Source organism: Scardinius erythrophthalmus (assembly GCF_964197995.2).
Source record: "Scardinius erythrophthalmus genome assembly, chromosome: 18".
NCBI lineage: Eukaryota > Metazoa > Chordata > Actinopteri > Cypriniformes > Leuciscidae > Scardinius > Scardinius erythrophthalmus.
The window spans coordinates 39978716-39994850 of NC_138238.1; the positions used below are offsets into that span (position 1 = coordinate 39978716).

A 16135-nucleotide genomic window follows, 5' to 3' on the forward strand; every position below is an offset into this window, starting at 1 on the left:
ATGGCAGTGCAGCTTCCCGAGCATATGGTGCGTCTCTGAGCTCTGCTGACCGCGTGTCACGTCCGTCTTTCATTCTCGCTGAGCAGAGCGAGTGTGCAGACACATGACACCGGTGGCACAGATGGCTCCATTAAGATACGCGGCCGCTGAGAGTGATTCATCTGCAGAGCTGGCTCACTTATAGAGTTCTCTTAAAGCTTTAAATTAGTTTCCCCAAAAATATTTCATTTGCTGTTTTGCTTGGTTTACTATAAAATCAATATTTGAACCTTGCGAGCTTAACAGAAACTCTCCAGACTTGCATGTTATGAATTAGGGATCATGAAAAATTTACACTATTGTTCAAAAGTTTGGAGTTGGAAAGATATTTTTTAAAGAAATGAATACTTTAGTTCAGAAAGGATGCGTTAAATTGATCAAAAGTGACAGTAAAGACATTTATAATGTTAACAATTATTCTACAGTATTTCAAATAAATGCTGCCCTTTTGCATTTTATATTCATCAAAGAATCTTGAAAAATCACAGTTTCCTCAGAAATACGAAGCAGCAGAACTGTTTTCAATAACTGAGCATCAAATCATCATATTAGAGTGATTTCTGAAGGATCATGTGACACTGAAGACTGGAGTAAATTCAGCTTTGATATACAACATTGATATACAGCTTTTGTGTTCAACATAACACAGTTGATCTGACTTGTAAGTAATCATTTTCAGTTCCCTAAAAAGAGAATCAGAATCCGATTGTTTTTCCTAGAGCAGCAGAGGATGTTGATTCAGGATCATTGCCTGTTTGTGTAAATTATGTAAAACAGTGCCGTCCTTGCTTAATAATGCAAATTATCTTCACTGAAGGACTCTTCAGGGGTAAAGGCTTGCCAAATATCCTGCGTTTGTTCTCCGCACAGGTCATCAGCAAACACACCACAGGCAATGTGGGACATCAGGTGTAAAAGGTGATGCGTTCTCCCAGAGTCGAGCCGTTTGCTCAGACTGGGTCTCTGGTCAGCGCTGTAATAACAGGACTTTAGCTGTGGGGAAACAGTTGTGTTTGAGGAAGTCTATATTTATACGCCACATATTGTATGCAACTGAACATTTGTGCTGGTGTTTGTCTGCTAAAGCTTGTTGTTCTCCTCTCGAATCTCGAATGCAGATGTTACATCACACTGACCCAATCACTGCATCTGGTCATGAGCGGAGCCCCGGCTGGTCCCGCCGGCACCGGCAAAACCGAGACCACCAAGGACCTGGGCCGAGCCCTGGGCATCATGGTCTACGTGTTCAACTGCTCCGAGCAGATGGACTACAAGGTGACCAGAACTAGAGCATCACAGCCTGCTGAAATGGGCTTTTACATCGACATTTACATTCATGCATTTGGCAAATGCTTTAATCCACAGTCACTTACATTAGAGGAATACAGTTGATCAGTTCGTGCATTCCACGGTAATTGAACCCTTGATCTCGGGTTCTGCTCCGACGCGTGAACAAATGAACAGGAACAGTACTGTATCCCACAATGCAATGGGACTTGAGTGTACTGTAGCAGTAGCAGTAACTGATGCACGAGCCCCAGTGAAAGATCGCAGTAAAGAATGATGATGATTACTGTAGACTGGCCTGAGAGTCATGTTCCCTGATAACACTTCTGCAATCATATCATGTGTGTTTTCTATCAGCTGTTTAGAATCAGAGCTAGAGATGCCAAATTCACAAATGAATCACTATTTTGATCTAATCGCTAAACTAGTTTGCAAAAAGGTTTGCTTCATTCAGTTCACCACCCAAACTCACTGACTGGAGTGCAGCAGAGTCTCCCTGGATGAGGCGATACTCCCTGCTGTTCACTGCACAGAACTCGTCTTGTAAAGTGTGTCAGTGGCGCGGCAGCTCTTTATTGCCCATGAGTGACTCTGCACTTCAGGTGAACACAGTTATGGCCTTCCATAAGACTGTGGAAATATGGGGAGACGTGACTGATGGAAAGCTAGAAACGCTCCTAATAATATTTTCAATATAACCAGTGTTGTTTTGATCGGAACAGCTTTTAATCAAGTTCACAGCGAGCTCTGAACTCTCTGTGATGACTCTGAGTGTCCGTGTTATTGCTCTACGCCTCGCCTGATCCTGTCCTCCGTCTTCTGAGAGATCTCCTAAGGTGCTTGGCTCATCATGGGGTCCATTAGTGAAGCTCTGAGGCTGGGCTTGTTTACCTCTGAAGCCGTGTCAGTATTCTGGCCTCCTCAGCGCTCGCTGTCGATGGAGACGTGTTGATCTCATCTTTACTGACCACAGCAGACACCCAGTCTATCCCGTCTGTGTCTGGGACAGTGTGCATGCATCACCAGTAATGTGCGCCACATAATCAGATTGCTTTTATGATATAACAATGCATCACAAGTAATGTACATTACACAATTACATTGCTTTTTGTTGTAACGAGTAAAGTAGCGCATTACAAGTAACATGCATTACATAATCGGATTACTTTTTAATGTAATGAATAAAGCAACACATTAACGAGTAATGCATTACTTTATAAATTTACACATTACTATTTGTTTTTATTTTTAAATTAGCATAAAACGTTGCGTAGACATGCACACTCATGGGTGCGGGAATAGACAAAAAGTACAGAAGAAACAAAGAACATTACTTTCAATAAAAGGAAATATAACCCATAATGTTCGGAGATCTTCTGGCAAAGGGTTAGGGTTAGAATAGAAATATTCTAAATATTCTACTCTATATGTGTTTTTAAAAGAAAGTTAAGGTGTGTTAAATAGGTTATGTTGTTGAATGCATTACTGTTTACTAATAAACACTTCACAGTGAAATAAACAAAGTCTTGGAAGAGCTCGAGACATAAAGTAATGCGTAACATAACACTTTATAATCAGTAAAAAGTAATGCAATTAGTTATGTTTTAGGGAGAAAAGCAATATTAGAACGCATTACTTTTCTTACAGTAACTTTGGCCTGCACTGGTCAGAGACAGCAGTGAGACGCTGGTTACTCTGGAGCGCAGAGAGAGTCCATGCTAACGCTGCTCATCCACCCAGAAACGCCTGCTTAGCATTCGTTGTCCTTGTTTATGAGCTGGAATGTTAGCGGAGCGAGGGCCGTGAGCTCATTTCTAGAAAACAAAAGATTTCCTGCACAATTTTGCGTGATTCTGTCGGTTGCGATTGATGCTTTCCCATGATGCACTCATAGGTCTGTGCTTTCTCTCCCTCAGTCATGTGGCAACATCTACAAAGGCCTGGCACAGACAGGAGCCTGGGGCTGCTTCGACGAGTTCAACCGGATCTCGGTGGAGGTGCTGTCAGTGGTGGCGGTGCAGGTGAGAGAGGCACGGCTCAGCGCTCAGGACTGTGGGAAGTTCGCCACTGAGATTTATGCCTTGCAATTCACAGTTTACGCAGGGAAGCTGAAGACAATGTGTGCTGGAGCTGTGATGAATCGTCATCATTATGCTGGCAGACACCATTAGATGAAGATGAGGATGATGATTATGGTCGTGATTATGATGATGATGATGATGATGTGTAGCTGCTCGTCGTTTAGACACATGTAGTTCTGATACAGTGCGTTGGGTTTTAATGGGCAGTCCCTGGAACTGCGCACTTTTACTGTGGAAGTCAGAAAGACTCGTCTGACACTGAAAGGTGTTTCTCCCTTGTAATAAAAATTGAATTAGCTTTCCTTTTGTAGTGTTTTCAGACAGCAGCTGTCATGAGGAACACTTTACAGTGAATCAGAACATCAGAGTAATGATACGAGCCGCTCGTCAGGCCCTCGGATGAGCGAAGAGTGCCTGTTGTTTAACTTACACATTTTCGCAGGAGTGTAGTCCATCGAAATAGTATTTTTCACAAAGACAGAAAGAATCAATTATTCACTTGGTTAAGCTAAAGCAAACAGAAGGAGCTCCAGACGTATCGGTGTTGAGCGTTGGCCTCAGTGCAGCTCTCCTGTGAGCACGAGTGTTTAGCAGAATGTCTGAGCTGCTCTGCTCCACTCAGTGGAAGTCAACGGGGAAACGAAAAACGGCTTTGTGTGAGACTGAAAAGACTGAATTCACTGAAAGTCTTGCTTCACAGAGTTGGTCACCATTCACATTCACTGTATGTGAAAAAGCAGCTTGGACTTGCTGCTTAATTTTCATATATTTAATTAGCAATGTGGCTTAAATATAAAATATAGGCCTATAAATATATCAAATATATCAAAATTTACCAGCAAGTACAGGCTGACTTTTTTATATATATATTTATTTATTTATATTCATGTCCACTGTGAGAGACATAATCTAAAAAAAAAATCCAGAAATCACAATGTATGATTTTTTAACTATTTATTTGTATGATACAGCTGCAAATAAGTATTTGAACACCTGAGAAAATCAGTGTTAATATTTGGTACAGTAGCCTTTGTTTGCAATTACAGAGGTCAAACGTTTCCTGTAGTTTTTCACCAGGTTTGCACACACTGCAGGAGGGATTCTGGCCCACTCCTCCACACAGACCTTCTCTAGATCAGTCAGGTTTCTGGGCTGTCGCTGAGAAACGGAGTTTGAGCTCCCTCCAAAGATTCTCTATTGGGTTTAGGTCTGGAGACTGGCTAGGCCACGCCAGAACCAGAGCCACTCCTTGGTTATCCTGGCTGTGTGCTTCGGGTCATTGTCATGTTGGAAGACCCAGCCTCGACCCATCTTCAATGCTCGAACTGAGGGAAGGAGGTTGTTCCCCAAAATATCGCAATACATGGCCCCGGTCATCCTCTCCTTAATACAGTGCAGTCGCCCTGTCCCATGTGCAGAAAATCACCCCCAAAGCATGATGCTACCACCCCCATGCTTCACAGTAGGGATGGTGTTCTTGGGATGGTACTCATCATTCTTCTTCCTCCAAACACGTTTAGTGGGATTATGACCAAAAAGTTCTATTTTGGTCTCATCTGACCACATGACTTTCTCCCATGACTCCTCTGGATCATCCAAATGGTCATTGGCAAACTTAAGACGGGCCTTGACATGTGCTGGTTAAAGCAGGGGAACCTTCCGTGCCATGCATGATTTCAAACCATGACGTCTTAGTGTATTACCAACAGTAACCTTGGAAACGGTGGTCCCAGCTCTTTTCAGGTCATTGACCAGCTCCTCCCGTGTAGTTCTGGGCTGATTTCTCACCTTTCTTAGGATCATTGAGACCCCACGAGGTGAGATCTTGCATGGAGCCCCAGTCCGAGGGAGATTGACTGTCATGTTTAGCTTCTTCCATTTTCTAATGATTGCTCCAACAGTGGACCTTTTTTCACCAAGCTGCTTGGCAATTTCCCCGTAGCCCTTTCCAGCCTTGTGGAGGTGTACAATTGTGTCTCTAGTGTCTTTGGACAGCTCTTTGGTCTTGGCCATGTTAGTAGTTGGCTTCTTACTGATTGTATGGGGTGGACAGGTGTCTTTATGCAGCTAACGACCTCAAACAGGTGCATCTAATTTAGGATAATAAATGGAGTGGAGGTGGACATTTTAAAGGCAGACTAACAGGTCTTTGAGGGTCAGAATTCTAGCTGATAGACAGGTGTTCAAATACTTATTTGCAGCTGTATCATACAAATAAATAGTTAAAAAATCATATATTGTGATTTCTGGATTTTTTTTTTTTAGATTATGTCTCTCACAGTGGACATGCACCTACGATGACAATTTCAGACCCCTCCATGATTTCCAAGTGGGAGAACTTGCAAAATAGCAGGGTGTTCAAATACTTATTTTCCTCATATATATATGAAGAGTTCCATCTGAAATTTTCCTCTAGAATGATCATTTTTTATCAAGCTCGTATATTTAAGTTCAATAATTTCACTTAATTGGCAATGCAAATTAACTATTAATTGTCATTTAAGTGAAATTACTGAACTTAAATATACAAGCTTTATAAAAATTATCATTCTAGAAGAAAATTTCAGATGGCACTTAGAGGCTTTTGCATCTGAACTCTTCATATATAATTTTATTTATTATTATTATTATTTGTGAAAAGTGTTTGCTTTTGTGTTCCACAAAAATTAGCTTTCAAATGTTAAAATGTTAATTTCTCCAACATGTCGGCTCACCTGTGTGCCGGTCCCCCTCTCAGCGCTTCGCTGCTCTGCTGTGTCAGCTGCTCTTAATGCACGCCTGTGCTTGGCTTAGATGCGCTGCTATAGAACAGTATGTAATATTCATGAAGGCTCTATTTAGTGTGGGATGGGGAGTTCACGTAAGGCCGTGGCAAAGTAACGGCTCATATCTTATTCCATCAGCAATATGTGACTCATGCTTAATGTTATATGTCAGTGTTTATCTGCCTCTAGCGGAGCGCTCTCAGACTGTCCTCAGTGCCGAGGCGCCCGAATCACTTGTGTTTCGCTGACACTAAACTGATCCACTCACCCTGCGAGACTGAGCATTCGGTGTGACGCATTAATCCGATTAGATCGTTCTTGATTGCCGCTTCATTAAATATTCCATTAAAGCACAACCAAGCCTGTGTCCTGATATAGTGATTCATCTCTGGCCTGTAATTCCTCTCTGTCTCACAATGACCAGTGGCAAATGTGAATTTATAACAGAAAATTCAATTTGATTATTTCATCAAGGTCAGTGGATTTGGCCGTTTAACAAGACATGCCTCTTGTACAGTTTCCTATACGAGTTCGAGAGCACAACCGTGATTGCCCGCTTTCAGTGGCCTACTTTCTGGAGTATTTTATTTTATTTATTAAGTTCTTAAAGGGGTCATGTCTTGGATTTTTTTATATATATATAAGTATATATTATATCATTTTAATATGTTCCTTGAGGTTCACTTATAATGTTTCTGTTTTTTTTATTTTTGCACAATGGATATTGTCCACCCTCATTCTGACCGTGTCTAACATGACCCGTTTTTAAGGCGTGGCTCCTTCAAGGCGTGTCAGTAAACATCCACTGTTATGATTGGCTTAAGGCATTGCATTGGAAACAGCCTCGGCCACTCACCAACTCAAACACTGTGAGCGGCGCCGTAGGAAGACTCGTGGGCGCTCTGATGCTCTGACAGAGATCGAATGCTTGGTCTTTTTTTAAGAGGCCGCAAAGAGAACAAGCATGTTGATGGTTATCTGCGCAGACTGACCACAGGGTATAAGTTAACCTCATGGAAGCTTTTAAATGTGAAAGTAAGATATTGGTCGATAGAAAGAACTTAACACTTATAGTGACATGTTTGCGAAACAAACCAATTAAAAGCCATTTGTGTGATGTGGCTTTTGTGTTCATGGTTCAGTGCTAATCTAATTTGCATTCGCTGAAGAACAAGCATTCTAGCATTGAAAAAGAATGACTTCCATCCACTGACGCTCTCGGCGGCGGCGGTGTGAACGCACAGATGTAGAGTTAATGGTACAATGACTTCTTATATGTCAACAGATCAAGAAAATGTAAGATTTTGTTGGTCATTTTGCATGTTATACAGTATTTTCAATGAACGTTTCCTTATAAATCTATTGCAAAATATTTAAACGTACAGAAATAAAAAGCTGTTAAACACAGTTCAGTCAGGGAGACCTCATCTTCATCAGGGCTTCCACAGATGTTCATCTCAGAGCTCATGGCACATCTCACTGACAAGGGTTATTGTTGTTCAGAAAATGAATGTGATTTTGCACTCTTATGATTTATTCTGACTTTCTCATTGGTTCTGAAGAGCAAGTAACACATTTTCTGTGTCATTTATATTGTCAACGTATGATCCATCAGGTCAAAAGTATTCAAGATGCCATTCGAGACAAGAAGACGAGGTTTAACTTCATGGGCGAGGATGTGAAGCTGGTCCCTTCGGTGGGCATCTTCATCACCATGAACCCCGGATACGCCGGCAGGACCGAGCTGCCGGAAAACCTCAAGGCTCTCTTCAGGTGCGCTGAGGATTTGCATTTCATTACGTGCCGTTCCGCCGTTTCACACATCAGCGTCTGAAGACCGGTGCCACCTGCACTCTTTTATTACAGAGATTTACGAGTTTACAATTCATTTTTACCGTCCATATCCAGCAGTAAAGAGCTCTGTTTCGCTCTGTAGAGTCAGCATTCATAAACATTTTAATTTGACCAGCTATACTTTACTTGCGGCTGCACTGGATTCACGTGCACAGGCGATGAGCCGCGGTCCCAGGTGTGGTCCTCCGTCAGGCTGGGATTGATGGATGTACTGATCTGATCTGATGTGTTGTGGGTCAGCAGGTGTCCGTCCCATGAAGAGACCAGAAAGAGCCCGTTATTTAATAGATGAGAACTGAAAGTACATATTTCACTCATACTGTATGATGTTTTAGGCCTGTAATAAGTTATTTTCTATAGCAATCTACTTCGAAACATACTTAAAAGAATATCAAAGGCCAAAACATAGTTATAGAGCACATGTAACGGCCATCACTCATTTTCAGAGGCGTATTTTTCCTGTTTGTTTTCTCCATAGTGATTTATGAAGCTCTCATTTAAAAAAAAGATATATATATATATATCATTTTAATGTTCCTTGAGGTTCACTTATAATGTTAATAAAAAAATTGCACAAAAAAACTAACATACATGTGGACAAATGTATATTTTGTCTGAAATGATCAGTTTTTAATGTGACTGATCCACAAAGCAAAAACGCCTCAGGCATCACATCCGTAACTGTGTGTCTGTAGGCCTATAGTGTCAACAGTAATGGTGATGAAATCAGCCGTGTGCAGTAGTTCCAGAGCCTGATCTGCATGTATGATGTGTTTGCAGGCTCACAGTCACGATGTTGTTCTCTGTGTGTGTGTGTGTGTGTGTGTGTGTGTGTGTGTGTGTCCGGCAGGCCGTGTGCGATGGTGGTGCCAGACTTCGAGCTCATCTGTGAGATCATGTTGGTGGCCGAGGGTTTCATCGAGGCTCGACTTTTGGCCAGAAAGTTCATCACTCTCTATCAGCTCTGCAAGGAGTTGCTCTCCAAACAGGTTGAGAAGTGTTTCTGCTGTCAATATGCCATTACACTGTTCTTAGAGATGTTTCAGATCAAGGCCTCCAGCTTTCCTAGCGTTGTGAGGAATGTTTACCTGTCATTGGGACTTTATTTGAATGCGATGTTATGAGACCCCAGATCCAATTGTTCTCTAATAAAAATGCCGTCAATCCCACTATCATCGCTCTGTTACTCTATAAGCTGTTTTGATACACACTGTGGAATCTGTGAATGGGAAAGCCTTTATTGTGGAGCAGTGTGTAACAGCGTCTGGCCTGCGGATGCAGTTGATTGGACTCTCTCTGAGGCTCCTGTTTGTCCGTGTCTCTGTCGTCGCAGGATCACTATGACTGGGGTCTGCGGGCCATCAAGTCAGTGCTGGTGGTGGCCGGTTCCCTGAAGAGAGGAGATCCACGCAGACCCGAGGACCAGGTGCTGATGAGAGCCCTGAGAGACTTCAACGTCCCGAAGATCGTGACCGATGACATGCCTGTGTTCATGGGCCTCATCGGGGACCTCTTCCCGGCCCTCGACGTGCCGCGCAAACGGGACATGGACTTCGAGAAGTTTGTCAAGCAGTCCGTGTTGGACCTCAAGCTGCAGCCCGAGGACAACTTTGTGCTAAAGGTGAGTTCAGGCGACACGTGCCAGCTCATCTCTGTCCGGTCTGCTTTACTGTCACGGTCAGACCTCACCAGAGTTATCAGAAACTAAAGTTAAACATCAGGTCACTGGCCAGTCCGTATGGGGTTTTCAATAGCTGATTATCTAAAGAGCATTACAGATGTAGATCCATATTTGGATACCATATTCACTGTTCTGTGATAGAAGTGAAATCGTATGGAAATGTATTGATTTGTGACTGAAGAACACACAAATTTCAGTGCCGAGGCTATTTTTGGGAAACAGAATCTCACAGGAACTTCAATTTTTGTCACATTAACTTTGGATTTGACACTGAACTTGGTTAAACATGTGGCTTTTTAGACTCCACATAGTTTTGAAAAATATATATTTTGTATAAAATAGAAAATGCTTTGTACAGTGCATTTGCTTTACAGTAAACATATTAAGAGTTCAGATGCAAAGTGCCATCTGAAATTTTCCTCTAGAATGATCATTCTTATCAAGCTCGTATATTTAAGTTCAGTAATTTCACTTAATTGGCAATGAAAATTACCTATTAATTGTCATTTAAGTGAAATTACTGAACTTAAATATACAAGCTTGATAAGAATGATCATTCTAGAGGAAAATTTCAGATGGCACTTAGAGGCTTTTGCATCTGAACTCTTCATATATACAGTATATACACACACACATACAGTAGCAAACAATCTTGCTGAAATGATGATTGGTTTGATGAGTGACTGATTTAATACTACATAAGATTATTACAAAATGGGTCGGTCCGATCCTCCCGCTTGTTTTGGCCACGTGGTGTTTGTGGAGTTGTGAGGTGTTTTGAATGTGTGTTTGTGAGGTTTGTGTCCCCGTCGAGGAGCGAGAAACAGAAGTGGAGCGGGACACTTTGAGTGAAGATGGGAAATTGCTGTCGTTTCATTCCGCTCACATTCTCTGTTCCAGACGGCCTGTCAGTGTGTGCGTCGCTCGGCTATAAGCGAAACTCAATGCTCTCGCCCGTTTCTAAACTAGTTTTGTTTGTGGGGGAAAATGTCAAAAGTCCTGATCAATGGCGCTCTCGCATTTTTCTCAACTTCACCTCTTCTGCGGTTGCATTATCTTCCTTTCAGAGCCATAAACCTACTGTTGTGTTTCAAGCAAATAGACATTAGTGTCAAAGCAGTCTGCAAGTGGATATATTGGACAAATCAAAGATAGCAGGGATTACAGTGTAATGGAGCCTCAGGTGCCGGAGCGCAGCTCTAATGTGTAGCATTAGGCCGAGGTGGAGATATCAGCCTGAGCCTGGGGAAATAAGTGCAATCTCACACAGGTCAAAGAGCCACAGGAGCCCCACATCAGCTGTCCATCAGCTCTGCACGGCGGGTTTAACCCTCCACACGCGTCTGCGCTGGGGTCTCTGGGAGGAGGAGAGCTCCAGTCTGCTATTAGCCATCGCCCCCAAACACATCAGATCAAAGCAGCAATCAGCAGACCCTCCAGCGCTGGAGAGCCCGACGGGGACCCGCATCAATGCCACTGATTGAACATGCCATCACTTCCTCTTGCTCCACATCTCGCTCTTCTCTCCGAGGGAGGCCGATCCCTGTTTAAGTGTTGATCCTCCTCGCAGTGCTCCAGAAATACACATCGAACTGTGAGCTTCAGCCGCTTACACTTATAATACGTCAATGAAACTGCTACTGTATTTTCCTGAATATAGAAAAGTCGCATTGTTTGTATCACCCGAAACGTGCTGCGATAATGCAGTTATATATTTTGTGATCACAGAGGCTATATACATTTCGGACTATATGTTTAAGCAGACTCTTTAACTCTTTCTTTTGATTATATTAAATGTTCAGATATTCAAAACATTCTTAAATAACATATAAAACAAAATATTCTGTGGGCCATGAAACATTTGACAAAATTAGCAAAAATGCTGGCGATGGTTGGCAACTTTCTTCAAAAACGCTGGCAGTTTGGCGTAATAAATGGCATCCATTAATTGGCCTTATTTATATGTTAAAGCGCAATACTAAATAAAAATGTGGTAAAATATTTCATTTGTTTTTATAAACTATTACTGACAAAACTACATGTTGTCGTATGAGCAGCCAGTCAGATGCCCCTGTGTACAGCAGGTTATGAGCCGGCGAGGGTCTGGGGTTGGGGTTAGCTGATGCTAGTGCTGCAGAGATCAGATGACATCATCTAGATTCTGCGTATTATTAAACAAGAGCACGATGGGAAGAGCCGTGAGCCGGTCCGCTCCCGCTGGAGATCAGGCCTGGAGCTGAACTCAACACACACACTGGTTTACTTCAGTGACTGCGGCGGGTAAACTGCACTGGGAAACATCTCTGCAACTTTTTGTTGTTTTTGTTTTGAAATGTTTGGCATGAAGTCACTCTGGTGCTGGAAACCTCTTGATGTTTACTGAGGATGTATTCAGCCAGCCAAGCTAGTTCGTCTCTCGTGTGTGCGGTTTATAGCACAAAACATCAAGCAAAGCAGCTGTGTGTGTGTGTGTGACTGTCTCTGTTGTTGTTCTCAGGTGGTTCAGCTGGAGGAGCTGCTGGCCGTTCGTCACTCCGTGTTCGTGGTGGGAAACGCCGGCACCGGAAAATCCCAGGTCCTCAAATCTCTCCACAAGACGTATCAGAACATGAAGCGCAAGGCCGTCTGGGCCGACCTCAACCCTAAAGCCGTGACCAACGACGAGCTGTTCGGCATCATCAACCCGGCCACGCGCGAGTGGAAGGACGGTGAGGGCCGCTGTGTGCGCCAGCGCTTCATCACGCTGACTGTGAGACTCAACACGTGTGCTCTTCCCCGCAGGGCTGTTCTCTAATATCATGCGTGAGCTGGCCAACATCAGTCACGCCGGGCCCAAGTGGATCGTCCTGGACGGGGATATCGACCCGATGTGGATCGAGTCGCTGAACACAGTAATGGATGACAACAAGGTAAAGCCGAGACGGCCAGAACTCCAGCTCAATGTCAGCTTTGCACACAGCACTCAGAGACCCTGACCTTCAGATGACCTTTGTGTGGTGCTGCAGGTGCTGACGCTGGCCAGTAATGAGCGGATCCCCCTGAACCCCACCATGAGGCTGGTGTTCGAGATCAGTCATCTGCGCACGGCCACGCCAGCCACGGTCTCCAGAGCCGGTCAGAGGAACTGCATCATCATCATCATCATCATCATCACAGACAACAGGCTTATTATCATCATCACACACAGCTCAAGTGTTTCACACAGCTCAAACTAAATATAAATATAAATATGAGTTGAAAATATAAAATAAATGAACATTAGGAATGTTGTCTTGGCAAAAAAACTGAAAAGGTTTAGTTGAAGCACTAAAATCATTAACTGGAATGAAGTCAAAATGAACTAAAACTGAAATAAAATAAATTAACCCTCTGGGGTCTGAGGGGTTTTCTGGGCCCTGGAGGTGTTCTGACATGCCCTGACATTTGTGCTTTTTTCAGTTATTTATAAACATGTTAATGACAAAGGTGTAAATTCACTCTATATAGCACAAACAGGGCTACCATAATATGTGATTATCAAGCATGTATATGTTTGAATTTTTAAGAGAATAATGTTTATGCGTGGTTATTGAAAAAAATAAAAATGAAAGTTGCTGAAATAAGACCACAAAACACATACTAAATATCTGTCAATAAGACTTTTGACTAATGGATGTTGTCGCTTCGAGTTCTGGCTTCAAAATGAAGTGAAAACCATCCTGCCTAATCGTTCACATGAAACAATAAATTGATTTAAACGTTGTAAAACAGTTTTTTTGTCAGAAGAGGTTTATGCATGGGAGTGGTAATGGCCTATCAATATTAATGAGATTCAGACCAGGGGTGTGACATAGACACCCAAAATGACTAATGGCCTATCGCAGCCTGAACAAAAAAGTAGAGGAGGTTTTGTTTTTCAATCTGTTTTATTGTAATTCCTCTATGTGGAGGAACATAATGTTCTAAATTTGCTCTAAGCAAATCAAATGTGAGCAAAATAAAAAAATAATCAGTCTGCTATAAACAAAGCAATTGTGAGCGATAAACAAAAGTAATTTGTACAATCCGACCCCCCAAACATGAAAAGAGCTGAAAGAAGTTAAACATAAAAAACTACACCCAATAAAATGACAAAAGCGAAAGGACTCAAAATTAACACGAAACTAAAAATATAAAAAATAAAAGTTACAATATTAAATATAAATAATAAAACTTAAATAACACGGTTTCATTGTTACTTTTTATTTTATTTATATCCAGAGGAGATTATATATGTATGAGTGTGTGTCCTAACAGCTCATTCCTCTAAACTGGAGCAGATATAAGACATGATAACCCATGTGTCAATGGACAATAATCTATATTTTAAGGGATAAATATAAGATTTTGAATGGAGTTTGGAGACTTGTGTTGTTAATCATGCTAACAGAAGACTAACACAGAGGTGTTGCTGAATATCTTTGTTCTGTGTTTCATAAGCGATGTCGAGGAAGTGTACAGTGGCTCCGCTGAGGTCATAACACTCTCACTTTTCCACTAACAATCTTTGTGATGTTCTTTTCTGACCAAACGTCTCAGTCATTAGTGTTGCACCCGTCACATGGAACATTAGAATCACTGATGATCTGATTCTGAATATTTATCTGTGTGTGTGTGTTTGATGGGGTTCTGACTGAGATGTGCGTGTGCCGCTCCTCCACACAGGCATTCTGTACATCAACCCGGCCGACCTGGGCTGGAACCCGCCGGTGTCGAGCTGGATCGACTGCAGAGAAGTGCAGTCCGAGAAGGCCAACCTCACCATCCTGTTCGACAAGTACCTCCCATCATGCCTCGACACGCTCCGGTCCAGGTGCGTCCCCGGGTCCCTGTGATCGCCCACTACTGATCTAGCAGCATTAATATTCATGAGCTGAACCTCTTATGGGCTCCATCTACCTTTACCTGAGCTATTATACTGACTATTTTTATTGTAGTTATCAATAGTTTTAAGGTCTTTGTTGTGGGTTTTTCTCATTTGCATTAATTTTTGTTGTTTTGTCTATACAGTGTTTTTATTATTATTTTAGTGCATTAAGTTAAACTAAATGAAAATGAGAAATGTTGCCTTGGCAACTAGCTTTAGTTTAAGGTTTTTATTTTATTCCAGTAGTGAAAATGTGTCTTTTTAATGGTTTTAGTTTTAGCAACTATGATAGCTTTACCCGTCGTTGTTGCAGTAGCGCGTGGAGCAGAGATCTGACACTGATGATGTCACTGAAGGCCTCAGTGCTGGAGAGGCCGTGTTCTCCTCAGCCTAACGTGTGTCTGTGAGATGTGTGTGTGTGTGTGTGTGTGTGTGTGTGTTCTGCTGACTGAGCTGCTGTGTGTCCTGTTCCCAGGTTTAAGAAGATCATCCCCATCCCTGAGCAGAGTTTGGTGCAGATGCTGTGCTTCCTCCTGGAGTGTCTCCTCGTCCCAGAACACACTCCTCCCGACAGCCATAAGGACCTGTACGAGCTCTACTTCGTGTTCGCGGCCGTCTGGGCCTTCGGAGGAACCATGTTCCAGGATCAGGTGTGTGTGTGTGTGTGTGTGTGTGTGTGTGTGTGTGTGTGTGTGTGTGTGTGTGTGTGTCTGTGTCGGAGGAAACATGTTCCAGGATCAGGTGTGTGTGTGTGTGTGTGTGTGTGTGTGTGTGTCGGAGGAACCATGTTCCAGGATCAGGTGTGTGTGTGTGTGTGTGTGTGTGTGTGTGTGTGTGTGTGTGTGTGTGTGTGTGTGTGTGTGTGTGTGTGTGTGTGTGTGTGTGTGTGTGTGTGTGTGTTTCGGAGGAACCATGTTCCAGGATCAGGTGTGTGTGTGTGTGTGTGTGTGTGTGTGTGTGTGTGTGTGTGTGTGTGTGTGTGTTTCGGAGGAACCATGTTCCAGGATCAGGTATGTGTGTGTGTGTGTGTGTGTGTGTGTGTGTGTGTGTGTTTCGGAGGAACCATGTTCCAGGATCAGGTGTGTGTGTGTGTGTGTGTGTGTGTGTGTGTGTGTGTGTGTGTGTGTGTGTGTGTGTGTGTGTGTGTGTGTTTCGGAGGAACCATGTTCCAGGATCAGGTGTGTGTGTGTGTGTGTCGGAGGAACTATGGGATGATTATAGTCTCAAAAAGATTAACACGTGTAAGCACACTTATTAATGAACTTGATACATGTTGCAGAAATGTTTTATCCATGCCTTTCAACTTGCGTGTGCAAAATTCAAAATTGAATGAATGTGAAGCAATTTGTACAAATAGAGACATTTTTGTGAATACAAATGTTTTCCTTTGTATTAGTGTATCATAGTTTGCGCATGCAACACAGAAGATGTGCATGTGTGGATCAGGTGACACGCGTGCATTCATTGACGTCTTTTCTGAGTCGATCTCATTTGATTCATTTGGATTTTGAGACTTCCTTTTCGCGGTTTTTAAGCATTTCAC

At 42.6% G+C, this 16135-nt stretch overlaps 1 protein-coding gene across 1 annotated transcript in view; it reads left to right on the plus strand.

Annotated features, from left to right (window-relative positions):
• The window catches only part of dnah9 (dynein, axonemal, heavy chain 9), a gene marked incomplete at its 5' end in the record, with an annotated part of 119007 nt that overhangs the window by 22383 nt on the left and 80489 nt on the right, over window positions 1-16135 (plus strand). The window contains 10 exons of the mRNA XM_081391983.1: window positions 1158-1314; window positions 3243-3347; window positions 7788-7945; window positions 8877-9015; window positions 9360-9647; window positions 12205-12415; window positions 12489-12616; window positions 12713-12821; window positions 14391-14538; window positions 15068-15242. Coding sequence (XP_081248109.1) covers window positions 1158-1314; window positions 3243-3347; window positions 7788-7945; window positions 8877-9015; window positions 9360-9647; window positions 12205-12415; window positions 12489-12616; window positions 12713-12821; window positions 14391-14538; window positions 15068-15242 — 1618 coding nt within the window. The remainder of the gene's footprint in view (window positions 1-1157; window positions 1315-3242; window positions 3348-7787; window positions 7946-8876; window positions 9016-9359; window positions 9648-12204; window positions 12416-12488; window positions 12617-12712; window positions 12822-14390; window positions 14539-15067; window positions 15243-16135) is intronic.